We start from the raw sequence: 26,804 nt of genomic DNA on the forward strand, positions 1-26,804 counted from the left end.
CCAACGAAGACTTATCTAGCAGGTAGATGTTTTCCTGGCACGAACGGTGGAAGAGGAAAACGGGGGGGGGGGGGGCCTTGTGGTAGCGGGCGGCAACTTTGGGCCCTGGTCTGATTCCCAAGACGGATCGGTCGACCTTGAGCAAATGGGTTCATCTGGGAAAAAGAGGTCAGGTTGAGTCACATGAAAAGAGTTTGGCGGGTTGCGTTTCGAACTCGCAGCTCTTGGGACCCCACCAGCCATCAGCCAACAAGGAAAAAAAGACCCACAGGCAAAAATAAATAAATAAATAAATAAATAAATAAATAAATAAATAAATAAATAAATAAATAAATAAATAAATAAATAAATGTTTTCGCCAAGTTCCCATCTGGGTCAGTTTCAAAGGGATCGAAAACAACAGCGACACTATTTCTAATGGTTTCCCCAGCCTAGAAAAGCCATTTTTCTCGCTAGAGGAGAGAAAAAAAAGAGAGAGAGAGAGAGAGAAAACCGAAGAGGCATTTTTTATTTTAAAAAATAAAAATGTTTTTATTTTAAGAAACAAAACAAAATGTGGAAGACACTTAAACACACACACACACACACACACATGTATGTATTTATTGATGGTCTATCGTAGAAAAATGCACAGTATTTATTTATTTATTTATTTATTTGGGGGGGAACATGGGGGGGCAAGGGGGAGTGGGCTGGAAAGGACGAGGGGGAGGAAAACAAGAGGGAAGAGGGGGGGTTTCGGCGGAAGAGTGGGCGCAGGGTGCGAAATCCGACACCAAAGGCAAAAAACAGCGATGCCACGAAAGTGGTCGCCATGGCAACCCCCCCAACTTAATATTTCAGCCCTTTTTTCTCCAGCCGCAGCGGATTAAATATAATGACAAGATGTTCCTCCTTTGGAAGGAAGGAAAAGGGGGGGGGGAGAGAGGGGAGGGGAGGAGGAAGGGGAAAAAAAAAGCAACCTGTTGCCATGGCAACGTTGTCGCCTATCAAATAACCACAGGGGCTGGACCGCAAAGGAATATCAAAAAGGATGGTGGGGGGGAGATAGGCGCCTCCCCCCATGGGTGGGTGGGTGGTGAAGAGGAAGAGGAAGGGGGCGCTCCACCTGGGGGGAATTGCTCTTTGGAGAGGTGATTAATGGGGGACGGACGGACGGACAGGAAGCTTTGATCCCCAATAGCTAACCAGATCAGGAAATCTCCTTAAGCCACATGTACTCCCACCCACCCCAATTTCACCCCACTGGTGGCTTGGCCCAGCTGGACCCATTTCACAGAAGGATCCGTATCCAAGTGTGCGCAAAATTGCCAGCTTCCAGGCCCGGAAAGCTTGTAGCCCCCTTTAATCTCGGGGCGGCGGAGGGGGGGGGCAGGTTGAGCCAACATCAAACACCGATGCTTCCATTGTTAACGTTGTGATGATGGGGCTCTCCTGAAGCAGGTGAGACCCTCATTTTTGGGAGGGAAAGGAGGCTTCCCGGCTGCTCAGACCGAATGATGGATGCACAATTTTTAAGGATGCATAAATTCCCCCCACCCCACCCGCCGGACGCACACATCCGCCCAGGCTGCGTTGCAACCGGTGGGGGCCGTCCTGCTCTCCCCTTCCCACATCTGTCCTGTCCTTTGGTACGTACTAAGGCTTCCGTTCCCCTCCAAGGTGGCTCCCCTTTTACAGGAGGGGAAACTGAGGCCGACACAACTGTCCCTCTCTCTCTCTCTCTCTCCCTCTCTGTGTGTGTATCTTTCCATTTCTTTCCTAAGGGATATTTATTTATTTATTTATTTACTTCAAATTTATATACCGCCCTTCTCCCTAGGGACTCAGGGCAGTGTACAGCCAAATAAAAACACATAATAAATACATTAAGAACAGATTAAAAGGAAATATCTCAATTTGGCCCAAAATTTAAAAAGACAAACAAATTTAAAATCATTTAAAAGATTTGTTAGGCCAGCCCGGCTTGTTGGAAAAGGTAAGTTTTCCAACAAGGGAAACGGTTGGGAGACGGTTGCGATGAAACCAAGCAAAGGAAGGCATGTCGTATCCTCACCAGGATTTCGGGCGAGCAGAGAAATCCGGACATCAGACGGTGAGAGATTCCCAGAGGAATCTGGATGGGACGACCCTCAAATATGCAGGAATTTATTCAGTTTTTCCTTGCATCAATATGGATGAATACTGACCGTCCTGAATATTTAATGCACAAGGATGAAAATAAACATACTTGTGTCCGGCATTATTCCGGGGTGAGGTTCTTGGAAATGAGGCAAGAGTGTTCTCTTTAATACTAAACATTATAGGTTATTAAATTATAAAATGAAACGAAATACTTATCCAAATCAGGAACTGCAAGCAGTCTAAATTGCAAGATTTCACTGCTCGTCAATTCAGACACTGTTGGGTCTTCCTGAAACCCCCCCCTTTTTTTGGGGTGGGGGGAGGATGGAAGAGACCAACATTTGATCTTCTGCAAAACTGGAATAATTTGAGCCTACGTTTCTCCGAATTCGCTTCTCTTTTTTTTATCGTTCTACTGTTAATCTCAGCATAATCATCTTTATGATTCTCGACCATGGTTGAAAGTTAGGGGTTTTGCTTTCGGGATAGCGTAGGTGAATTTTTAATTTCGCCGCAACGCAAAGAGCCGACACTTTGCTCCCCAAAATAGGGTTACGAAACAAAATTCTCCCAAAAGAGGTGATCCGAATTAGCCAAAGGAGGGAAAAAAAAAAAAAAGAAAGAAATCCTTCGATCTGATTTTGGCTTTTCTGGATCGCAGGTGTCCTTCAAGATAAATCTTTCCGATACGCTTCTCTCGTATCGCCCGTTCTTGGGATGTGACCGAGGCTTCATCTGAACGATGCCGGAAAGAGGGGGCAAAAGGATGCCAGGGCAAAACAGTTGCAGTGGCATTTCCTGGGTTCACGCACTTGCTAAACCATGGCCACAAATGTTCAGACGGCGCTCCGAAGCAAGGCAAACTACGGGATGGCATAGCCCAGGTAACAACCCTAAATCGAAAGTAATCCCGATGCAAAAACCCCCCACAATATTACACACAGTAGCCTTGCTGCAGAAAATGGGGGAAAGTGAAGAGGAACAATTGTCTGAATCTCTTCCACAAATACACACTTGACAGGGTTTGTGACAGTCTGGATTATCCAGCTAACACCAAATCCTGAGCAAAAATAAATTAGCCTTTGAAAGAATGTAATCTACCTCTCTCTCTCTCCCCCTCCTTAAAAACATACATAAATGCACACATGTATCCCCCCCAAAAAATGCAAAAAAAATATTAATGGATATCTCAATTTAATTCGCGTCACGGTAGATGGGTAAAGAATTCAAGAGGAGCAAGGTAGGAGTGGACGCAACATGTTGGTATCCTCAAAGTCCTAACCCGCAACTGGTCAAAGCTTATACTTATAAGTTCAAATCTCACCAGGCTCAAGGTTGACTCAGCCTTCCAACCCTTGCGAGGTAGGTAAAATGAGGACCCGGATTGTGGGAGCAATAAGCTGATTTTGTATAAAAAAAAGAACACCGCTTTGGGGGGTGTATATACCTACTAAGCAGGTCTATACAAAAGTATGAAGGCTATTGCTTAACGCATTGTAAGCCGCCCTGAGTCTCCGGAGAAGGGCGACATATAAATCGAACCAATAAATAAATAAATAAATAAATTTGGTTTTCGTTAGCTGCCCCAATATTTCCAACTCCACGCAGCCCCCCCCCCCAAAGCCACCCGGTTCAATAACCCCACAGTACAAATCCGGCTGCTCTTAAGAGAGGTGCTATTTGTCTCGGGGTGGCTGGGCGGGTCTCGCAAGGACTTTCCCCAATTCTTCCTGTCCATTTGCAACAGCTGGATTTGCCCTGCCTGGCTGTCCGGGGTGGGGGGGTGGGGAGAGTGAATGCAGGGCCCGTAGTGACCAGGCTCACGTCCCAGTTGGGCTTCCGCCTGTACAGAAAGGCTTCTACGTACTTATGAAAAATACGCTTGATCCTGTGGTTACAGGAAGTCTGGATGCTCCCCCTAAGCTGAGTGGGGCTTCCCTGCTCCCACTCATGGAGGAGGGGGGGGGAAATGGATCCATGCCCACCTTCCCTGAAAGGGGAGGCATCCATCGGCATCCCTGCAGGTTGGGGTGCCACTTCCTCCGCCCCATGGAAAGTTCTCCCCAATGGATGCGCTCCCCAGAGCAGCCAATTTGGAGAAATGTTGCATCACCCCCCAAAAAAAGGGGGCTTAGCCATCTAGCCTGCTCAGGGGAGGGGTGCGTGTGCATGGGGGGGGGGGAAGCCTCCCCTCAAGGCCCCCTCTCCACTCCAGAGCCCCAGCCTGTCCAGGCAAGCCAGCCAGCCAGCCAGCTAAGCAAGCAGGCTGTCAGAATCGTCCCGTCCCTCTCGCAACGGCAGCCAATGGCTACGGCTCTACGGCCCTCCTCCCTCCCCTCTCGGAGGGCCCCCTCCTGCCAGCCCTTGCAACCGGGACAGGGCAGGTGGGCTCGGGGCTGACACCAGCCCCCTTGCAGGAGGAGGAGGAGGAGGAAGAGGAGGAAAGCCAAGCTGCCGGCCACGTTGACAGCTGCCAAGTCCCATTCTTGGACATGCAACCAGGGATTGGGGGGAGTGGGGGCGCAGAGGGGTGGGAAGAAGCCACTCTCCACCAATCCCTCCTCCCGGGCCAGCCCACCCTCCCCCCCTCTCGATCCCCCGTCCCCCCCCCCAGCCAGTGTTCTGCCTACCTGAAGGGGCCGAACAGGTCATCCATGACAGTGACAGCTTCGCCCGGGTGCTGCAACGGATGCTACCTGACCTTGCCTCTCTCTGTGGCTCCAGCAAAAGAGGGGAGGAGGGTGGGCAAAAAAACCCCCCCAAAAACCCCAGGAAAAGAAGAAGCAGAAGGGGAGGGGGGAAGAGAGTCGGCCTGCTTCCTCTCCCCCCCCCCTCCCCAGCTGAACTAATCAAAATGGAGGCCCATGCAGTCCGAGGTAGACCCCGGGAGAGCTTTCGCCCGAGCTTGTGCGGTGACCTCAGCCCCGCACGCAGGACGCAGAAAACTTCGCCCTTAAGACTGGCGGCACTGAGCATGTGCTGTGACCCCCCCCCTCCCTCCTCTCCTGTTTCCGTAAATAAAGCACCGCCACACAGCCGCGCACGGGGAGGAGGGCTGCACCACCACCGCCAGCCCAGCCACAAAACGCAGCGACGAGAAGACGTCGGCTGCTTCGCCTAGCAAGCTAGTGTGCAGGGAAGTGGGGCCCTTTGCAAGGGAGTCTGAGACGGGCAACGTACGTTCGGGGAGGAAGGTCTGGCTCCATCCAAGGTGGGGGGGGGGGTGGTGGGGGGGGGCTTGCACCCTCCCTAGAGGAGAAGACAGGCTGCAGGGACAGGGAATCACACACATGCTCGCATACAACCGCTACCTTTTCATTTCTTTCGGGGAGGGGGATCCCTTCTGCCGGAGGGGTCCAGATGCACAAGCCAAGGTATAAATAGAAGGCCAGGCAGGATATAGCCTGCTTTTCCATCCACCTCACAGGTCCCCAACAGGGTGTCCTACCTACGCGGGCTTATTCCCTAAAGTTGGGGAGGGGGGGCTGTTGGACGCCACCATGCTCAGAAGCACACACGCACACACACACACACACACACACACCCCAGATTGAGCTTTGGGGCACGACCCAAGCAAATGGCCAACGGATTTGGAGCAAGGATGCCAGCCTGGAACGAGCTACCCAGCCTGGTCACGTCTGGGAAAGGGTCCAAAGGGAGCCGGGGACCCACGTTGGGCCAGGACCAATGATGCTCCCTGGGGTGGGGGTGGGGGGGGAGTGGGAGGGGACAACAGGGAGAAACAGGGCGACTGAAGCCAAGGTACGATGAGTAAGAAGTCAGTTTCAGTGGGTGAAGAAGGGAGGGAGGGAGGAAAGAATGAAGGGAGGGAGGGAGGGAGGAAGATAGGAAAAAAAGAAGGGAGGGAAGGAGGGAGGAAGGAAGGAAGGGAGGAAGGAAGGAAGGGAGGGAGGACGGAAGGAAAGAAGGGAGGGAGGGAGGGAGGAAGATAGGAAGAAAAGAAGGGAGGGAGGGAGGGAGGGAGGAAGGAAGGAAGGAAGGAAAGAAGGAAGGGAGGGAGGGAGGATGGAAGGGAGGAAGGACGGAAGGAAAGAAGGGAGGGAGGGAGGGAGGAAGGAAAGAAGGGAGAGAGGGAGGGAGGGAGGACGGAAGGAAGGGAGGAAGGAAGGAAGGAAGGAAGGAAGGAAGGAAGGAAGGAAGGGAGGGAGGACGGAAGGAAAGAAGGGAGGGAGGGAGGGAGGAAGATAGGAAGAAAAGAAGGGAGGGAGGGAGGGAGGGAGGAAGGAAGGAAGGAAAGAAGGAAGGGAGGGAGGGAGGGAGGAAGGAAGGAAAGAAGGAAGGGAGGGAGGGAGGATGGAAGGGAGGAAGGACGGAAGGAAAGAAGGGAGAGAGGGAGGGAGGGAGGACGGAAGGAAGGGAGGAAGGAAGGAAGGAAAGAAGGAAGGATGGAAGGGAGGGAGGACGGAAGGAAAGAAGGGAGGGAGGGAGGGAGGAAGATAGGAAGAAAAGAAGGGAGGGAGGGAGGGAGGGAGGAAGGAAGGAAAGAAGGAAGGGAGGGAGGGAGGATGGAAGGGAGGAAGGACGGAAGGAAAGAAGGGAGGGAGGGAGGGAGGGAGGAAGGAAGGAAGGAAAGAAGGGAGAGAGGGAGGGAGGGAGGAAGGAAGGAAGGAAGGAAAGAAGGAATGAAGGGAGGGAGGAAGGAAGGAAAGAAGGGAGGGAGGGAGGATGGAAGGGAGGAAGGACGGAAGGAAAAAAGGAAGGGAGGGAGGGAGGGAGAGAAGAAGGACAGAAGGAAAGAAGGGAGGGAGGGAGAGAGTGAGAGAAGAAGGACAGAAGGAAAGAAGGGAGGGAGGGAGGGAGAGAGTGAGAGAGGGAGGAAGGAAGGAAGGAAGGAAGGAAGGAAGGAAGGAAGGAAGGAAGGAAGGAAGGAAGGAAGGAAGGAAGGAAGGCAGGCAGGCAGGCAGGCGAGGGGATGCTAGGTCAATTCAAACATGGACTCGTGAGAATAAGGACTGACGTAAAGGAAAATAAACCGATCTTACGAAAAGGACCGAGCGAAGCATTAATAAGAGTTTTCACCCAATCCAGAGACAAACCCAAAACCCTCCCGTTTGAATTACAACAGATCAGAAAGAGCAGAGAAACTGAGACCTACTTCTGTGATTCTAATCACAGTACCTCCGACAATAAAACAGCCTTCTTGGGGATCTCGGTGAGATCTGTTCCCTCATCTGGCCTACCTCGAAGGGCTGGCATTTTGTCCCCATCGCAGTGATCCTCCCGGGGACTCTGGTAACTTCCCCAGCGCGACAGATTCCTTCCCCCCCCCCAGCTGTTCCCTCTTCTACGGAAGGGCTAAGATCTTGCAACCCTCCAGATGTTGCTGAGTTACAACTCAGGGAAGTGGGAGCCGTCCTTCTAGCAACACAGGTGGGCTCTACCTGTGGGGCATCTCCCTCCCCATCCTGGCCTGGGGGGGGGGGCATTTCAAGCTCCTGGGCCTGAGTGACGCACCCCACAAAGCTATTTCTGACCTCCAAGGCCCACGCACGTTCAGCTGGTAGTCCTCAGCTTATGTCCTCAGCTTTATGTTTGCTAAATTTTGTCAAGGGAATCTCTGCACGGTTGTTAAGCGAATCCCGGCTTCCCCGTCGACTCTGCTTGACGGAAGGTCGCAAAAAGGGGGGAATCGCGTGACCCCGGGAGGGGGGGAGGATGACGACGCTACGACTGTCGTAAAGGTGAGTCGGGTGTCACGCGCCTGAATGGAAATCACGTGACCACGGGGGGTGGGAGGAGAGATGCTACAACGGTCGTTAAGCGTGAAAAATAATCCTAGGTCCGCTTTTTATGAATCTTGGGAATCTTATCTTTCCATTCTCTTTTTAATGTAAATTTTAATGTAAATTTTAATTTGTTCTTAACCTGGGGTTTTAAATTGATTTAATTCGATTTTACTTCTGCTCTTAAATTTTTGTATTCTGTGTGTTTTTATCTTGGGCCTGTTCACCGCCCCCGAGTCCTTCGGGAGTAGGGCGGTATATAAATCAAATAAAATGAAAAAAAAATGAAAATGAAATATCTTCTTGGGGCTCTGACGCTGGCACCAGAGAAGATGCTGAAACACCCCTCTACAAATACACAGAAAGCACACAAAGCTCATTTACACTATTTTTCTTTTTTTTTTCCAGAGAGAACCTCCTGCCAGGAATTTGCCACCGACTATTTTTTTCCACCTGGGAAACAACCGAGGCCCCCATGAGCTTTTCGGGAAAACGCAAATCACTTTGAGAAGGGTAAAGGGAAGGAGGGGAGGGGGATGCCAGGCAGCCTCGGATCCCCCTTGCTTTTAAACTGCGCTCAGCAGGTTTTTTCTTTTTAAAGCCAGGCTAAATGAAATGCCAGCAGAGGAGATTCGCATTCGAGGCAACGGCAAGCTCATTGGTGATGCCTCCCGGGAACCAGGAGGGGCGAAACCCGGGTTCCAGCCGGCAGCGTGGCAGGAAACCGAAGAGCTCCGCGAGGAAGGCAGGATAGCAGTCGTCCAATATTTGAGGGGCTGCCCTAAAGAAGAGGGAGGGTCAAGCTATTCTCCAAAGCGCCCGAGGGCAGGACGAGAAGCCGACGGATGGAAACTAATCGAAGGAGAGAAGCCACCTGGAATTAAGGAGAGATTTCCCGACGGTGAGAATAATTAACCAGCGGAACAACTTGCCACCAGGAGTTGTCGGTGCTCCATCCCTGGACGTTTTCAATAAGAGATTACGACAATCATTTGTCTGAAATGGTAGAGGGTTTCCTGCCTGAGCAGGGGGGGGTTGGACTAGAAGACCTCCGAGCTCCCTTCCATCTTCGTTATTCTATTCTATTCTATTCTATTCTATTCTATTCTATTCTATTCTATTCTATTCTTTATTCTATTCTATTCTATGCTATCCTCTCCTCCATTCCCTATTCTATTCCTATAATTCTATTCCTATAATTCTAATTCTAAATCTAATCTCTTCTCTTCTATTCCTATTATTCTACTACTCTAACTCCAATTCTAATTCTAATTCTAATTCTATTCCCTGAGACTTCACAAAGCTACTATCAATTGAAGCAGACAGTTTTGGAGCTTTAATAATATGTACTATTTCATGAAAAATGATGGATAAATGACTGTACATCTAATATGTTTATGAGAAACAAAAATAAAAACTTTTCTTTTTGGAAAAAAAATGTACTATTTCTTATATTCTTTCTTCTGCCAATGAATAGGGTTTCCTGCCTGAGCAGGGGGTTGGACTAGAAGACCTCCAAGGTCCCTTCCATCTTCTCTATTCTATTCTATTCCATTCCATTCCATTCCATTCCATATTCTATTCTATTCTAATTCATTCCATTCCATTCCATTCCATTCCATTCCATTCCATTCCATATTCTATTCTATTCTATTCTATTCTATTCTATTCTATTCCATTCCATTCCATATTCTATTCTATTCTATTCTATTCTATTCTATTCCATTCCATTCCATATTCTATTCTATTCTATTCCATTCCATATTCTATTCTATTCTATTCTATTCTACTCTATTCCATTCCATTCTATTCCCTATTCTATTCCTATAATTCTATTCCTATAATTCTAATTCTAAATCTAATTCTAATCTCTTCTATTCCTATTATTCTATTACTATTAATAGATTTTTTATTTTTTTTTTAAATTTGATTTATATGCCGCCCTTCTCCGGAGACTCAGGGCGGCTTACAATGCATTAAGCAATAGCCTTCATCCTTTTTGTATATTTATACAAAGTCAGCTTATTGCTCCCACAAACCGGGTCCTCATTTCACCTACCTTAGAAAGGATGGAAGGCTGAGTCAACCTTGAGCCTTGGAGAGATTCGAACCAGCAGAAATTGCAGGCAGCTGTGTTAATTACAGGGTGCACTAAACCCCTGTGCTATCAAGGCACATAATTAATATATATTATATAATAATCTATAATAATATTCTATTAATAATAGAATATTACTATTCTATTATTCTCTAACTAACTCTAACTCTAACTCTAACTCTATTCCATTCCATTCCGTATTTTCTATTCTATTCTATTCTATTCTATTCTATTCTATTCTATTCTATTCTATTCTATTCTATTCTATTCTATTCTATTCTACTCTACTCTACTCTACTCTATTCTATTCCCTGAGACTTCACAAAGCTACTATCAATTGAAGCAGACAGTTTGGGAGTTTTAATAAAGGGATCTAATATTGTGCTATTTCTTATATTCTTTCTTCTGCCAATAGGGTTTCCTGCCTGAGCAGGGGGTTGGACTAGAAGACCTCCAAGGTCCCTTCCAACTCTGTTATTCTAGCATTAGTAAATGGATCTAATATGTACTATTTCTTGCATCCTTTCTTCTGCCAAAGAATATAAAAATACTGAAAATAAAACCCAGCCAATATGAGAAAGACCCTCAAATTTAGCTGCCGGTGGCTCAGGGCTAAGAATTCAAAACCCAAACAAAAAGTGGAACCTCCAGCTCGGTTCTCGACCCGGCTCTAGATTCAAACTCAGCACCACGCAGGTGTGAAGGCATTCCTAAGCAGGAAGAGTTGACCCGGGTTCAAATCTCGAGTCTAAAGGCTTCATTTCAGAGGAAGGTCCCTGATTATAATTAACCAGACATGAAATCAAGAGGATGACATTTTTGTGGAGACCCAAAGACCGCCACCGGCATACAGATAGTCCTCAATTTACGACCGCAATGGACGTTGCCTAAGTGAGACATTTGTGAAGCGGGTTTCGCCTCATTTTTACGACCTTTCTTGCCACCGTTGCTAAGCGGGTCGCTACAAATTATTAAATCAGTAACATGGTTGTTGAGTGAATCTGGCTTCCCCGGTCACTTCGCTTGTCAGAAGGTCGTAAAAAGGGACACCGCAAACCGTCGTAAACGCGAATCAGTTGCCAAGAGTCTGAGGTTTGATCGTGGCGATGGCGCAACTGTCATGTGAAAAATAGTCCCAAGTCACTTTTTTCAGGGCCGTTGTAACTTCAAGTGGTCACTAAGCGAGGGTGAGACAGAACGGCCATATAAATCTGACAAATACATAAATATTCCTTTGCGATACCGATCGGGTGCCCAGGCGGTTCTACGAGCTTGCAACAAGTCAGGAGGGCATCACAATTCTGAAATCCTCCCCCCTCTCCCCAAATTTGGACCATTAGTTCAAGCTACAAGCAGGGGTGAAACCCAGCAGGTTCTGACAGGTTCTGGAGAACCGGTAGCGGAAATTTTGAGCCTGAGCAGTTCGGAGAACCGGCAAATACCACCTCTGGCTGGCCCCAGAGTGGGGCGGGAATGGAGATTTTGCAATATCCTTCCCCCAGGAGTGGGGTGGGAATGGGGATTTTGCAGTGTCCTTCCCCTGGAGTGGGGTGGGAATGGGGATTTTGCAATATCCTTCCCCCAGGAGTGGGGAGGGAATGGAGATTTTGCAGTGTCCTTCCCCTGGAGTGGAGTGGGAATGGAGCTTTTGCAATATCCTTCTCCAGGAGTGGGGTGGGAATGGAGCTTTTGCAGTATCCTTCCCCTGGAGTGGTGTAGGAATGGGGATTTTGCAATATCCTTCCCCCAGGAGTGGGGTGGGAATGGGGATTTTGCAGTGTCCTTCCCCTGGAGTGGAGTGGGAATGGAGATTTTGCAATATCCTTCCCCAGGAGTGGGGTGGGAATGGAGATTTTGCAGTGTCCTTCCCCTGGAGTGGTGTGGGAATGGGGATTTTGCACTATCCTTCCCTTGCCGTGCCCACCAAGCCACGCCCATCACTACACTCACCAAGCTACACCCACAGAACCGGTAGTAAAAAAAAAAAATTGGATTTCACCGCTGGCTACAAGCTACTTTTTTTCCCCCCCGAGCAGCAAATTTTTCCCCCCCAAAGCAGCAAATTAAAACCGAAGCAGTCCGCGTGGCTTAGGATGGCGATCCAGAAGCCGAACCAAAAAGAGAAAAGGCTGTTTGAAAAAGGATTTCAGATTAAAAACCTTCGGAGGTCACAATGAAGCAACAATGAGAGAATTGCAACGGAAACAGCCGGTTTTTTGGGGGGGTGGAGTCTTTGTTGAGAAGGTCCGTTCTGCGAGAGACTTTGGAAAGGGAGCCACCACTAAAAAGGCCCCAGCTAGATCTGTTATTGAGCTCAAACTGATCTCCGCAGCAGGACAACAAGGTTTAAATCTGAATTTAAAAAAACCACAGCAGTGTTGTTTCAAAAACCATATAGGAATAAATACTCGGCATTTCCTTGGAGTTTATTTAGCATACCCGCCTAGATATTCTCCCTTCCTCTTAACTCAGACTACGGGTCTCTTGTAGGCAGCTGAATTATTTCTCAATTGAATGAAATAAATTGAATGAAATAAATTGACCACTCACCTGGTCTCTGGATTGTAGCCCAGGATATAGAAAAAGGAGTCCATTCGGGCTTTGAACTCCCTAGCAGCAAAGATGTCGGAGAAATGAGAGATGTTACATTTCCCCCTGCAAGGAAGGGAAGGAAAAAAAAAAAGGAATATCACAGGAATATTACTTAACAGAGAACAGCAAACACCCCCCCAAAAAAACCCCAAATCTGGTTTCACGTTTTTTTTTTTAAAAAAAAACACCTTCTCTCTGAAACTTTGAAACCCCTCTCTCTTTAAATTTTTTTTTAAAAAGTTTTTTTAAAAAAAAAGTTTTTTATTTTTTAAAATTTTTAATAAAAATATCACATCAATGCGTGAACAGGTGTCACATTTATTTTAAAACAAATTAAACTAATCAGGTTAATCATAATCATTACATTCAATCCGCTTATGTATTTCTAATAATAAGACACGCTTGTGTTAAGTTATAGTCTACCATTATTCAATTATTCCACGTTTTCTCTTGTTATTACTGTCATTTTATGGTATAAAAATGTATACACTAAGATTCCCCCTTCTCTCATTTCTATCGCTTATTCTAACTTTTGACATCTCACCCTTTATTAAGAAACTTCTTTCTTTCTTTCCTAACTTCTAATCATGTCACCTACCTAAGAAAAGGGGGAAAAAAAGGAAGAGAGAGAGAAAAGGAAAAGCAACTCAGAACAACAACAAAAATGAGAAATCATCCATCCATCATCTCTTGCCCGCTTCAATGCTTTAATTGCTACGCTTTAAAAGAAAGATAGGGAAAAGGAAAAGCAAATGAAAACAACACAAAAAGAAGAAAAAAATCATCTATCCATCATCTCTTGCCCGCTTCAATACTTTAATTGCTACGCTTTAAGAGAAAGATAGGAAAAAGGAAAAGCAAATGAAAACAACACAAAAAGAAGAAAAAATCATCTATCCATCATCTCTTCCCCGCTTCGATACTTTTAACTGCTATGTTGTTGTTGTTTTACTTGCCTCCCGAATTCCTCTCTTAAATCTTTGTCTCTGTCTGCTTTTTGGATGTTCAATCTAGGTAATCCTCTCACCTCTACTCTCTTCTACTGCCCTCTCTGAGAGAATTACTGAATCTTTTATATCAAGGAAGAATTTTAATGGGATCCTCATTTAATGGGATTACTTCAAGCCAATTGCAAACCATTTCTCTGAAATGGTATAGGGCCGTGATGGTGAACCTATGGCACGCGTGCCACAAGTGGCACATGGAGCCATATCGGTGGGCACACAAGCTCAGCTCTGGTGTGCATGCAATCTCAGCTCCAGTGTGTGCTGATTTTCGGGCCTTCTGGGCCCACCAGAAGTAGGGAAATAGGCTGATTTTTGCCTCCAGAGGGCCTGGGGGGGAAGCCCGTTTTTTGTTCTTCCCAGGCTCCAGAGCCTCTCTAGGAGCCTGGGGAGGGCGAAAACAGCCTCCCCCCCCCCTCCGAGGCCGGAAACGGCCCATTTGCAACTTCCGGTGGGACAGGAAATCGGCAAATGGGCCGTTTCCGGCCTCCAGAGGGCCTCTGCGGAGGGGGGGGGAGGCCATTTTCGCCCTCCCCAGGCTCCAGAGCCTCTCTAGGAGCCTGGGGAGAGGAAAAAACGGGCCTATCAGGCCCACCGTGTGCCAAAAGTGGGGAGAGCCGTGCGCAAATGCGTGGGGGGGGGCATATAATTATGGGTGTGGGCACGCACGCATGTGAACACCCCCCCCCCGGCTCCCCCTGCTTTTGGCACGCGATGGCAAAAAGGTTAGCCATCCCTGGTACAGGGCTTCCTGCTTGAGCAGTGGGTTGGCCCTTCCAGCTTCAGTATCCCGTGAGAATAATCTCATGGGCTGTTTTTTTTAGCTACTCACCTGAGGGCAGCAGCATGGTAAGTGTCCACATAGTCTGAAATGAAAAGCTCTCTGTTCTTGATCACTGGGTCGGTGATAACCAGCTCCCGCCCAGAATCTGTGGAAAGAAAGCCGCGTGTTAGCGGTGCCTCTCGCAGTCAGCACAATTTTCTCCGAAGTCCCTCAAAAAGCCACCTGTCATGTTTAGAGGTAAAAGGAGAGGCCAGGACCATGCTCTTCGTGCACGGAGAAGATCCTGCTTTGGCTCTGAAGAGGTGTAAGGAAAGAGCAGAATCGGTTTGTATAAATCCTGGGCCTTAGTTGGTCTAAGCCAGGTGCAAACAGCTGGATCTGATTTAAGGCCGTTTGATGCTGTCGTCCTATGTCAGGTGTGCCAGGTTCGGCTTGGCGCCTCACAAGCATCTTGCCATCAAAGACTAGTGGCTAGTAGTCCCGCCTGGACTACTGCAATGCTCTCTACATGGGGCTCCCCTTGAGGAGCACCCGGAGGCTCCAACTGGTGCAGAATGCGGCCGCGCGGGGGATTATGGGAGCGAGGGGGCGCTCCCATGTGACACCTCTCCTGCGTGAGCTGCATTGGCTTCCAGTGGTCTTCTGGGTGCGCTTCAAGGTGTTGGTTACCACCTTTAAAGCACTCCATGGCGTAGGACCTGGGTATTTGCGGGACCACCTACTACCACCAATAGCCTCCCACTGACCAGTATGCTCCCACAGAGAGGGACTCCTCAGGGTGCCGTCAGCCAGGCAATGTCGGTTGGCGACCCCCAGGGGGAGGGCCTTCTCTGTGGCAGCTCCTGCCCTCTGGAACGATTTGCCCCCGGAGATACGAAGGATATCGGATCTCCGGGTCTTTCGCCGTGCCCTGAAAACTTTTCTTTTCCATTAAGCAGGGCTGGCGTGAACACCCCCCTCCCCTTTTTTAGTTTTTTAAATTGTCAATGGGTTTTAGTTTGAATGTTTTAAATTTTGGGCCAAAGTCATGTAATTCTTTTAAAATTTTAAATTTTGTATTGGTATGTGTTTTAGTTCTGGCTGTCCACCGCCCTGAGTCCACTAGGAGAAGGGCGGTATACAAATTGAATAAAATAAAATAAATAGTGTGTGTGTGGGAGGATAGATGGATAATAAAGCTGTGTGTGTATAAGGTAAGAAATTGGGAGGTGGGAATGAAAGGTGATAAAGATCAGAGAAGCTCGGAACGTGATTTTTACCAGCATCCAAGGCCAGGCACCCCGGGAAAAATGTGGATTACCCCAAAGCCTCTCAGTGTTCTCAAAACACTTCAGTGAGTTCTGATTGGCCGAAGATAGACTGGTCACTGGGAGGGGTGGGGGCTGGGGGGAGGGGAAACCTTTCTGTATCTTTTGAGAAACCCAGATCTAGCCTGACTTCACTGCAGCAGAACCTTTCGCTTCAACCAAACGGGAGTCGATGGTCTTTCTTTCCTAAGAGATCAGATTGGGACAGGCCTGACACTCTAGTATAGATCCCACATTAGGTCTCCTTGGAACCCACTGCTTCCTTTTACACCCATCATGTTGGGAACTGAAAGATTCCACGGGGATTCAGCTGTGGAGCTTCCTTTCCCCAAAAGACATCGTGCAGTCAGTCGAAGGGAAAACTACCAGCTCATAAAAACACGGTGTCTCCCTGTTTCTTTTGAAGTTCTTGTTCCAGCTCTTGTGATCAAAGGAAGACTGGGAAAAAGTCTTCCCCAAATGCGAAAATCTGAAAAAATGTAAAGGGAAGCTTCCACACTCCAGAACTTAATTCCACTTTTTTTATTTATTTTTTTTGAGAGGATTTCCCTTTGGCCCAGACGTCTTCTCCACGTGGCCAGAAACAGGCAGGAAGGTGCCTGTTGGAAGGTTGACACTTCACAAGCTGGTAGCCTCGGGATGCAACACCCACCTCTGTTACAAATGGAGTTTGAATGCCACGAGCAGAACAAAGAGAAGACAACCCGCTCAGAGGCACGGCAACGGCTTCGCCACCCCCACCCCCACAACATACCGTTTTCGTTGTGTCGGTCCTGGACCAAATGTTGGTAAACGGAATCCGGGACTTCGGATTGGCGGTAGTACCACTTGACGTTCATGAGCAGGTGGTCCCGCTTGCTCTGGAAGAGAAGGAAGGAGAAATCCGTTACGGACGAGGGAACCGGATCAGCTTGCTTGCTGACGCAGCACTAGGTGGGCGGATGTGGCGGCTCGCTGCAAGAAAAGTGAGTTGTTTGGCCCATGAGAGCAGGGAAAGGAGCAGGGGTGGGCTGCTGGGGGTTCGGGAGAACCTCTAGCTAAGATTCTGTGCAGTTTGGAGAAGCCACGAATTCCACTCTTGGCTGGCCCTGCCTGCCCCATCCCGCCACTCCCAGGAGTACCCACGTGGCCCGTTTTGGATGCAGGTAAGTGCAGGGCGCATGCGGAGGTTCGCGGAGGTGAAAAAGGGCTTACTGGAAGTTCAGAAAGGCCAGAAATGGGCCCGTTTCCAGCCTCCAGAGCCTGGGGAGGATGTTTTTGTCCTTCCGGAGGCTTGAGGAAAGCCTCCGGAGTCCGGAGAGGGTAAATACGTGCCTCCTGCAGTGGTGCAGGAGGCTGCCTAGGCCACGCCCACCCAGCAACCGGACAGAGAACCCTTTGCTAAAATTTTTGAAGGCCACCCCTGGAGAGGAGAGTGAAGAGAGACCTTCTCTGTGGGCAACACCGCATAAGGACAACACACAGCACTGCCCAAACACACATCGGAAGCTCTCCTTCCAAGGAAGGACAAATTGTGATAATAAAAAATATGCCTATACAGGTTAGTCCTTGACTAACAGCGACCGTTCAACAGTTATAACAGCGTTGGAAAATAATGACTTCTGGGTGTTTTTCCCATTTTACAACTCTTGCAGCATCTCCACGCTCGTGTGATCAGAAGTCAGACGCTTGGCCATCGATTTGCATTTGTGACGGTTGCAGGGCCCCCGCGATCCCTTTTTGCAACCTTCTGACAAGCAAATGGCTTCAATGGGGAAGCCGGATTCCCTTCCCAACCGTGTTACTAATTTTAACAACTGCAGGGGTTCGCTTAACAACGGTGGGCAAGAAAGTGTCTTGCTTAGCAGCAAAATTTGGGGCTCAGTTGTGGTTGTAAGTCGAGGACAGGTGCCTGCCTGGCCTATGGGCAGAGGCAAAAGTAAACTGAGGGATTAAGTTGCCCTTCCAAAATTCTGACCTCCAGCAAACAGAGAAGTTCATCTAGAGAGGGCTGGCGGAAACCTAAGAGCCTTGCTAGTACAGTGGTCTAAAGCACCCTGTTATTAAGACCAGCTGCCTGCAATTACTGCAGGTTCGAATCTCGCCAAGGCTCAAGGTTGACTCAGCCTTCCATCCTTTCTAAGGTAGGTAAATTGAGGACCCAGTTTGTGGGGGCAATAAGCTGACTTTGTATAAAAATATACAAGAGAATGAAGGCTATTGCTTAACGCATTGTAAGCCGCCCTGAGTCTCCGGAGAAGGGAGGCATATAAATCAAATTAAAACAAAAAGATGCTGATCAGTCTGTGGTACAGAGATGGGTTTCAGCAGGTTCTGACCAGTTCTGCAGAACTGGTAGCGGAAATTTTGAGTAGTTCGGAGAACCGGTAGTATAAATTCTGACTGGCCCCATCCAGATCTATTCTCTGCCTCCCAAGTCCCAGCTGATCGGGAGGAAATGGGGATTTTGCAGTATCCTTCCCCTGGAGTCAGGTAGGAATGGAGATTTTACAGTATCCTTGCCCTGCCACGCCCACCAAGCCACACCCACAGAGCCGGTGGTAAAAAAATTTGAAACCTACCACTGCTGTGGTATTTTTAGATTAACTGCTGGCATAAGTTTTTTTTCTTGGCTAAAGCCCAGCTCCTTAGGTCAGAATCTCCCATGCTTATTAGTGCTTGCCCCACAGAAAAATGGGGGGTGGGTGGGAAACGTACAGAAAGAGTGCAGAGAAGAGCAACCAGGATGATGAGGGGACTGGAGGCTAAAACTAATACGATGAACGGTTGCAGGAACTGGGCCTGGCTGGTCTAGTGAAGAGAAGGACCAGGGGAGACAGGATAGCAGTCTTCCAATATTTGAGGGGCTGCCCCAGAGAGGAAGGGGGGTCAAGCTATTTTCCAAAGCACCCGAAGGCCAGACAAGGAACAATGGATGGAAACTGAACAAGGAGAGAGATTCAACCTGGAAATAAAGAGAAATTTTCTGACAGTCAGAACAATCAACCGATGGAAGAGAAGTTGCCTTCGGAAGTTGTGGGAGCTTCATCCCTGGAAGCTTTCAAGAAGAGACTGGACTGCCATCTGTCAGAAATGGTGTAGGATCTCCTGCTTGGGCAGGGGGTTGGACTAGATGACCTACAAGGTCCCTTCCAACTCTGTTAATCTGTTAAAATGGACGTTTTCACCATGCACAACATTCGGAAGAGTTCCCAGGTGGCAGATTCAGCAGCTCTCCTGCCGGAGCCACGACTTAGGTAGTCCTCGACTTACGACCCGCAGTCGAGCCCAACATTTCTCTTGTTAAGTTGAGGCATTCGTTAAGTGAGCTTGGCCCCATTTCACAGCCTTTCTTGCTACGGTTGTTAAGTGAATCACCGCAGTGGGTAAGTTAATAACCCGGTCGTTCCATGAATCTGGCAACCAGCGTTGACTTTGCTCGTTAGGAAGTCGCAAAAGGGGATCGCACGACCCTGGGGTACCCACAACCGTCGTAAATAGGGACCAGCTGTCCAAGCGTCCGAATGTTAAGTCCCGTGACCGCAGGGATGCTTGCAAAGGTCGTAACTCTGAAAAACGGCCGTTAAGTCACTTGTTTTGGTAACTTTGATCGGTCACTAAACAAACTGTCGTTAAGACCAGGTTGGATAAAAATCAATGATTTTTTTAAAAAAATCTAAAAAATTGGATTTTTTTATTTAAATCAGATTTTTTTGATTTTTATCGAATTTATTTTAATAAAAAAACTTTTGGGGTAAAAATCTATCGTAAGATAGTTTTCTATTTAAGATACATAAATAATGTAGTTTATTCAGGATGAAATGGAGCTGAGTTATGTAGCAGGAGGCTGTATATTCTGCAACACTGGGACTATCGGTGAGTCAACAGTGGGTCAAAGGAGTAGCAGAGATGACAGCTGCTCTTTAAAAATTATGATTTAAATCGAGTTGATTTAAATCAAGCCTTTTTACTAGTGATTTAAATCATGATTTAAATCAACTCGATTTAAATCAACTCCACCCTGGTTAAGACGAGGACTACCTGTAACTGGTTCTCACGAGGTGACTCGGAAATGCTTTAGAAGCCTAGCAATTTATTTAAGTAATGTGTGGGGCTAATTCCATTCCTCTTCCTTTTCTCTGCCCTCCCTTCATCCCCCTATATTGCTAAGATCTCTCTCTTTTTTGGGGATAGGGAGAAAGCCCATGTAATACTGTAGAAAATCCAGCCCGTGGCAGCATTGTCCCAGGGAAAAAAATAATAATCAGGGTGGTGGTGTGTTTTTTTTTTTTTTTTTTTTTTACTTTTTACAAACTGCTTGCAATGCTGTATGGCTGGCATACTGGTTTTTTTTATTTTTAAACGTGGTAGAAATGAGAAAAATACTGTGGGGCAAAGGAGCTTCAGGAATCGGCAGCTGAACCGCCCCAGCCTAGAGAAGGGAGCCACAATTAAAACTGAACTCTGGTGGTTTGGTGGTCGGCCTCAGTTCTTCCTGCAGAAAGGATCTCAGGGAGCAACAGGCAGGGGTGGGCTGCAAAAATTTTAGCAAGGGGTTCTCTGCCTGGTTGCTGGGTGAGCGTGGCCAGGGTGGGCGTGGCCTAGTCGGCCTCCTGCACCATGGCCGGGGTGTGTGTGTGTTGTTTTTGCCCTCCCCAGGCTCCAGGGGCTTTCTGTTCTGTCCCCAACCACACGCGCACACACCAACAGACGTTCAAGAGTTAAAGACCAAACCAGCCGGCAAAATCCTTCTCCTTATGATAACAGAACTTGGCAACAACCTAGTGGCTGCCTGCCAAGAGTTTATTATTTACGAAGAGGAGAGATAACTTCTCCCCGCTTCTGATACACCAAAAGAAACAGCTCAATAATTACAATCAAGTCCAGAGATAATCCAGCCAAGTCTTAAAGCAAAAGTCCGGCAATGCAGAATGGTGTCGAAGCTTTCAGCTTTGTTCGTCACAAGGTTTGACTGGCCACCACACTCCCTTTTATACCCTGTGGGGTGTGGTCCAGTGACTCAGCCTAATCTCGGGCACGCCTTTTCTTCTGTTGCACGCGCTTATCTCTGTGACGCTGGCGTGGATCCAGCCAAGACTCATTACCCTCATCACTGTCCATCTGTGGCTGCATGGACGTGCTTGACCCCTATCTCTTGCTCTTCGACGGACACCGAAGGCATTGCCAGAGAGGAGGGTCCTGGAGAGGGAGGCCTTGCCAACTCCTCTCCTTCACTCTCGGAGTCCTCTCCTGCCGATGACACAGGCTCAGGCAACGGAGCCACAACACTTTCCTCGAGCCTCCAGGAGGGCAAAAATGGCCTCCCCAGGCTCCGGAGGTCAGAAACAGGCCCGAACTTCAGTAGGCCTGTTTTTCGCCCTCCCTGAGCCTCCACGTGTGCCCTGCACTTACCTGCATCCAAAATGGGCCGTGTGGGGACTCCTGGGAGGGAAGGGGTGAGCGGGGCCAGCCAGGAGAAGGATTTGGGGCAGTGGTGAAATGTAAAATTTGTTACTACCGGTTCTGTGGGCGTGGCTTGCTGGTGGTGGGGTTTAATGTGACTGAGTGGGCGTGGCCAACTTTTTTTTTTAAAACTTTTAAAAGCCGAAGAGGTTGTAAAAAAAAAAATGCTGTTAAAAGCCTCTGATGATCCCAGCTGAGCCGCGCGATCAACACTAGGATCAAACTCTCAGCCTCCTGATTGCGAGGTAAGAGTTCCATCACAAGGTCACCGCACCAGGCTGCATTGCACTGATGAAGGAAAAAGCTGCATCTCTGCTCCGGTCCTGCATGGACTCCGCCAGCGTGCAGCTTCTTCCATCAGTGTTAAGTGGAACCTGGATTGAGAAGTCCAGAATTCCAGTTTCCTGGAAAATCCCAGCCAAATGCACTGTATTTTGGCTGCATCTTTGCCCTGGAGACCCTTGGGCCACCCAATGCACGGGAACGGAGATTCCCACGGTCTCGGGAATCTTGCATGTATCCCAGCTCAGCACTGGGTCTGAGGATCAATCTGGCCAAGGGTCGAGGATGATGGGGATTGTGGAAAACGGCTTCTGTCCGCCCGACACCCACTTGCCCCCCATGGTCCGTGAATTCAAGAAATCCACCTTCGAGTGCTGATTACAGCAGCCATTTTCTTGCGGGAATAGCTCTCTTTTGCTGGGTTTTTTTTTTTTTTTTAATTTGACTTATATGCCACCCTTCTCCGGAGACTCAGGGCGGCTTATAATGTGCTCAGCAATAGCCTTCATCCTTTTGTATATTTATACAAAGTCAGCTTCTCTTTCTTTCTTTCTTTCTTCCTTTCTTTCTTTCCTTCCTTCTTTCTCTTTCTTTTCTTTTTTTTATTATTTTGATTTATATGCCATCCTTCTCCGGAGACTCAGGGCGGCTTACAACGTGCTCAGCAATAGCCTTCATCCTTTTGTATATTTATACAAAGTCAGCTTCTCTTTCTTTCTTTCTTTCTTCCTTTCTTTCTTTCCTTCCTTCTTTCTCTTTCTTTTCTTTTTTTTATTATTTTGATTTATATGCCGCCTTTCTCCGGAGACTCAGGGCGGCTTACAATGTGCTCAGCAATAGCCTTCATCCTTTTGTATATTTATACAAAGTCAGCTTATTGCCCCCACAAACTGGGTCCTCAATTTACCTACCTTAGAAAGGATGGAAGGCTGAGTCAACCTTGAGCCTTGGCGAGATTCGAACCTGCAGTAATTGCAGGCAGCTGGTCTTAATAACCAGCTTAATAACAGGGTGCCTTAGACCACTGTACTACCAAGGCTCTTTTGGTTTGGCCCCCTTTATAATCCCAAAGATTAAGCAAGCCGCCACACAATCTGAAGTTTGCACAAAGCTGGCAGAGGCACCTTTCCAGGGAAGCCCCCCCCCCCAAAAAAAGCTATTCTTAAGCCTCCTTTTGTTTTCAAAGGCTGCACATACAAGGTCTTAGAAAAACAACTGCTAAGCACAGTTTTGCAACCACCTGGCGTGTTGTTGGGTGCCGGCGCTTGCAACATGCCTGCCTATGTAAACATGAGGCGTGTACCCTGCTCGGGGGTATTTCTGCAGGAAGGAGAAAGTGGGGGGGGGCACAATCTTTTGAGAGCTCAAACAAGGGCAGGCCCGTGGGCAGCTGTGAGCCGAAAGAGGTGCAGGAGAAGGATGGTGATTGAGCCGGGTGGATTTGATTGAAATCAAGTCGATTTAAATCACAATTTAAATCACTAGTTCAAAAGGCTTGATTGAAATCAAGTCGATTTAAATTGTAATTTTTTAAAGAGCCGCTGCCATCTCTGTCTCGCAGCGGCTCCTCCTCTGATCTCCGGTTGACTCACCGACTGTCCCAGTCACTTCAATGGGACGGCTGGTGATGCGGCAGTGACACAACAAGGTGAGAGACATGGCGGGCAGCAGGTGAGCGGATGCCCGCTAACAGGCGCTGCTGCCATGACGGCTCTGAAATGACAGGTGCTCTTTAAATGTAAAGACTCGTTCCTTGTTGGGAGTTAGAATCTTTTTAATATTATTATTTGCAAACAAAATGAAGGTTTCCAAAGCAGAGCTTTGATTCTTTTGAATGAGTTTACCAAAAAATGTAAATATTGCAGAATATATAGCCTCGTGCTACATGACTAAGCTCCATTTCATGCTGAACTAAATTATTAATGTATCTTAAGTGGAAAATTATTTTGAGATAGATTTTTTTTAACTCCCAAAGCATTTGATTAAAATAAAATTGATAAAAATAAAAAAAAATCCGATTTTAATTTTTTTAAAAATCCGGTTTGTTTTTTTTTAAATCATCAATTTTTATCCACCCTGTGATCGAGTCAGACCAAAGTCATTCCCAACAGCAGCCTAAGGAGATGACAATCTCTAAGCTTGCTTTCCCACTTCTCTTGACTGCACAGCTGCCTTACATTTCAAGGCTGGCCAGATGTGGAAGTGTTTTGTTGTGGTTCTTGAAGAGTGCCCTCCTGAGGATGGAGGGTATTTTATTTTATTTTATTTTTTATTTTAATTTTGATTTATATGCTGCCCTTCTCCGGAGACTCAGGGCGGCTTACAATGCGCTAAGCAATAGCCTTCATCCTTTTGTATATTTATACAAAGTCAGCTTCTTTCTTTCTTTTTCTTTCTTTCTTTCTTTTTCTTTCCTTCCTTCCTTCCTTCCTTCTTTCTCTTTCTTTCTCTTTCTTTTCTTTTTTTAAATGATTTATATGCCGCCCTTCTCCGGAGACTCAGGGCGGCTTACAATGCGCTAAGCAATAGCCTTCCTACTTTTGTATATTTTATACAAAGTCAGCTTATTGCCCCCACAAACTGGGTCCTCAATTTACCTACCTTAGAAAGGATGGAAGGCTGAGTCAACCTTGAGCCTTGGCGAGATTCGAACCTGCAGTAATTGCAGGCAGCTGGTCTTAATAACAGGGTGCTTTAGACCACTGTACTACCAAGGCTCTTGGTATGGTATGAAGGACGTGGGCTGTCTCTGGGCATCTTTGAAAAGTGACTTCCAAACCAACTTTTCCTCTCGAGCCAATTCGGCTCTCGTTTAATGGAAAGAGGCTGCTCTGCCCTTTAAGGAACTACAACTCCCAGCGCCCCTCCTGCCTGGCTCTGCTGAGCTGGGCTGCAGGGAATTCTAGTTTCAGCAGCCCCCGAGAAAACAAATGTTTCTCTGCCTCTGTTTTACAGCAAAGTGCATAGCCAGCCTTGAACTCCCACAGCTGCTCTATCTGGCAGTGGTGGGGGAAAAACTGGAATTGGGTATGTCTGGTTTGACGAAAAGAAGGACGAGGGGAGGCATGATAGCAGTGTTCCAATATCTGAGGGGCTGCCACAAAGAAGAGGGAGTCAAGCTATTCTCCAAAGCCCCTGAAGGCAGGATGAGAAGCAATGGATGGAAAATAATGAAGGAGAGAAGCAACCTAGAACTAAGGAGAAATTTCCTGACAGTGAGAACAATTAACCAGTGGAACAACTTGCCACCAGAAGTTGTGAATGCTCCAACACTGGAAGCTTTTAAGAAGATGTTGGACAACCATTTGTCTGAAGTGGTGTAGGGTATTGTGCCTAAACAGGGGGTTGGACTAGAAGACCGCCAAGGTCCCTTCTAACCCTGTTTATTCTATTCTTTCCATTCCATTCCATCTTTTCTTTTCTTTTCTATTCCTAATTCTTTTTTCTTTTCTTTTCTTTTCTGTTTTCTCTTCTCTTATTATCTGCTAAACAAATAATTCCCTCAACACTGTCAAACTATTTACTAAGGCTACACTACTATTGATCTTCTCATCATTCCCACCAACCCATCTCCTTCCACTTATGACTGCATGACTGTAATTTTGTTGCTGGTATCCTTATGATTTATATTGACATTGTATCCTGATTGCTTATTTGTACCCTATGACTATCATTAAGTGTTGTACCTTATGATTCTTGTATCTTTTCTTTTATGTATACTGAGAATATATGCACCAAAGACAAATTCCTTGTGTGTCCAATCACACTTGGCCAATAAAAAAATCTATTCTATTCTATCTATTCTTTGTATCTTCTCTTCTCTTCTCTTCTCTTCTCTTCTCTTCTCTTCTCTCCTCTCCTCTCCTCTCCTCTCCTCTCCTGTCCTGTCCTCTCCACTCCTGTCCTGTCCTGTCCTGTCCTGTCCTGTCCAGGCACGGCATACAATATCCTGCATTTCTTAGCAGGATGCCCAAGATCACAGATCAGGTGTATAAACTGGAATGTCTTTTTGGGCTGGCTATTTTATCCTCTGTTTCTGGCATGGGGGGGGGCAGTCCAGCCCCTTCCGTGCCCCGTTTCCTCTCTCTCTCTCCTCTCTTCAGCGCCAAGGCCGGGCAACCGCTGGCTTGCGTGGGAAAACAGCGTACGGAAGGGTCACGCCTTGCTAATCAGAGGTGAGCATCCTACAGGAGGCAGAATTACACGGAGGAGTAGGTTAGGCAGCCAAATGCAGAGAGAGGGGGGGAGGAGAGGAAAAGGGGGGGGGAGCAAAGCCCTGACAGCTGAGGCCATCCAGATGAAAGATTTATAATAGAATTTCACCGCAGGGCTGGCGGTGGGGAATGTTACATCTCCGAGTGTGAAATCGTTCAACTCCAGGTGTTGCCAGGAGCCAGAAAGGGTTAGCCTGGGAAACAGCGAGCAATGCTTTCATCTCAAAAGCAGGCAAGCAGGAGGTGGACCACCGCCATTTCCGAAAGGCTTCTGGAGGAAGGATGCTGGCCCGGCTTACGAGACCCTGGGCTCAATGGGAACTCCTTGGGCCACCAAAACCCAGCCAGGGGGGAGCTGAGTTTGCTCTTGAAGGCTTCAGAAGTTGAAATAAGGAAAACCAGAAAATATTAAAAAGAGATTTGGAAAACAGGCAGAGGTGAGCAGGTTAGTGGTTAGTTAGCCTCAGCTGGAAATTAGGGGGGAGGCTTCTAAAATATAATTATTAAACATTGGTGTATGTACCGATTTGAGCCTTCTAATTTAGACATATGTGCTGATGTTACAGCATTCCGTACGGCTGCCGATTCCTTTCGGCAGTTCCCCCGATTTTAGTTTCCAAGATGACCACCGGTGTCGCAACACCAATACACAAAGATGGGGCTTCCGCTTGCCGGGTTAATCTCTATCCTGAACGTGGCCTAGTAAGATTTATCTGATAGGTTTTAAAGGCGGCTATTGTGGCTTGTTCGTTGAAAAACAAACATTGGCTAAAAATTACCCTTGGCAGGCGTTTTGTGTGAATGCAGCCATGCTGAAAGTCAGCTGCTATGATGGAAACAGGGAGGGAGGGAGGAAGAAAAGAGGGAGGGAAGGGGAGGGAGGAAGGAAGGAAAAGAGGGAGAGAAGAGAAAGGAAGGAAGGAAGGAAGAAGAAAAGTGGGAGGGAGGAAGGAAGGAAGGAAGGAAAAGAGGGAGGGGGAGGAAGGGGGAAGAAGGAAGGAGGAAAGGAGGAAGAAAAGAGGGAGGGAGGGAGGAAGGAATGAAGGAAATGAGGGAGGGAGGGAGGAGGAAGAAAAGAGGGAAGGAGGGAGGGAGGGAGGAAGGAGGAAGAAAAGAGGGAGAGAAGAGAAAGGGAGGAAGGAAGGAAGGAAGAAGAAAAGTGGGAGGGAGGAAGGAAGGAAGGAAGGAAAAGAGGGAGGGGGAGGAAGGGGGA

The 26,804-nt window shown here is 47.6% G+C and overlaps 1 protein-coding gene and 1 long non-coding RNA gene across 10 annotated transcripts in view; one reads left to right on the forward strand and one right to left on the reverse strand.

The window, feature by feature from the left end:
* The window catches only part of RERE (arginine-glutamic acid dipeptide repeats), a 267,303-nt gene that overhangs the window by 79,583 nt on the left and 160,916 nt on the right, over nucleotides 1–26,804 (reverse strand). For 8 of the 9 annotated variants that reach the window (XM_087878886.1, XM_087878881.1, XM_087878883.1 and 5 more), the window contains exons 4-6: nucleotides 16,408–16,513; nucleotides 14,395–14,491; nucleotides 12,517–12,621 (exon numbers count right to left, since the gene is read on the reverse strand). In XM_087878886.1, coding sequence (XP_087735012.1) covers nucleotides 12,517–12,621; nucleotides 14,395–14,491; nucleotides 16,408–16,513 — 308 coding nt within the window. Of the gene's footprint in view, nucleotides 1–4,754; nucleotides 4,875–12,516; nucleotides 12,622–14,394; nucleotides 14,492–16,407; nucleotides 16,514–26,804 lie in introns of those variants that run through there. The other variant, XM_060682422.2, reaches the window with a different exon arrangement.
* On the forward strand, nucleotides 7,211–9,285 carry LOC117670886 (uncharacterized). Its single transcript, XR_004592716.3, has 4 exons — nucleotides 7,211–7,515; nucleotides 7,696–7,826; nucleotides 8,277–8,381; nucleotides 8,470–9,285. It is a non-coding gene; the product is annotated as an uncharacterized LOC117670886 (long non-coding RNA).

Source organism: Pantherophis guttatus, chromosome 15 (genome assembly GCF_059756535.1).
Source record: "Pantherophis guttatus breed Tessera chromosome 15, ASM5975653v1, whole genome shotgun sequence".
NCBI classification, from domain to species: Eukaryota; Metazoa; Chordata; class Lepidosauria; order Squamata; family Colubridae; genus Pantherophis; species Pantherophis guttatus.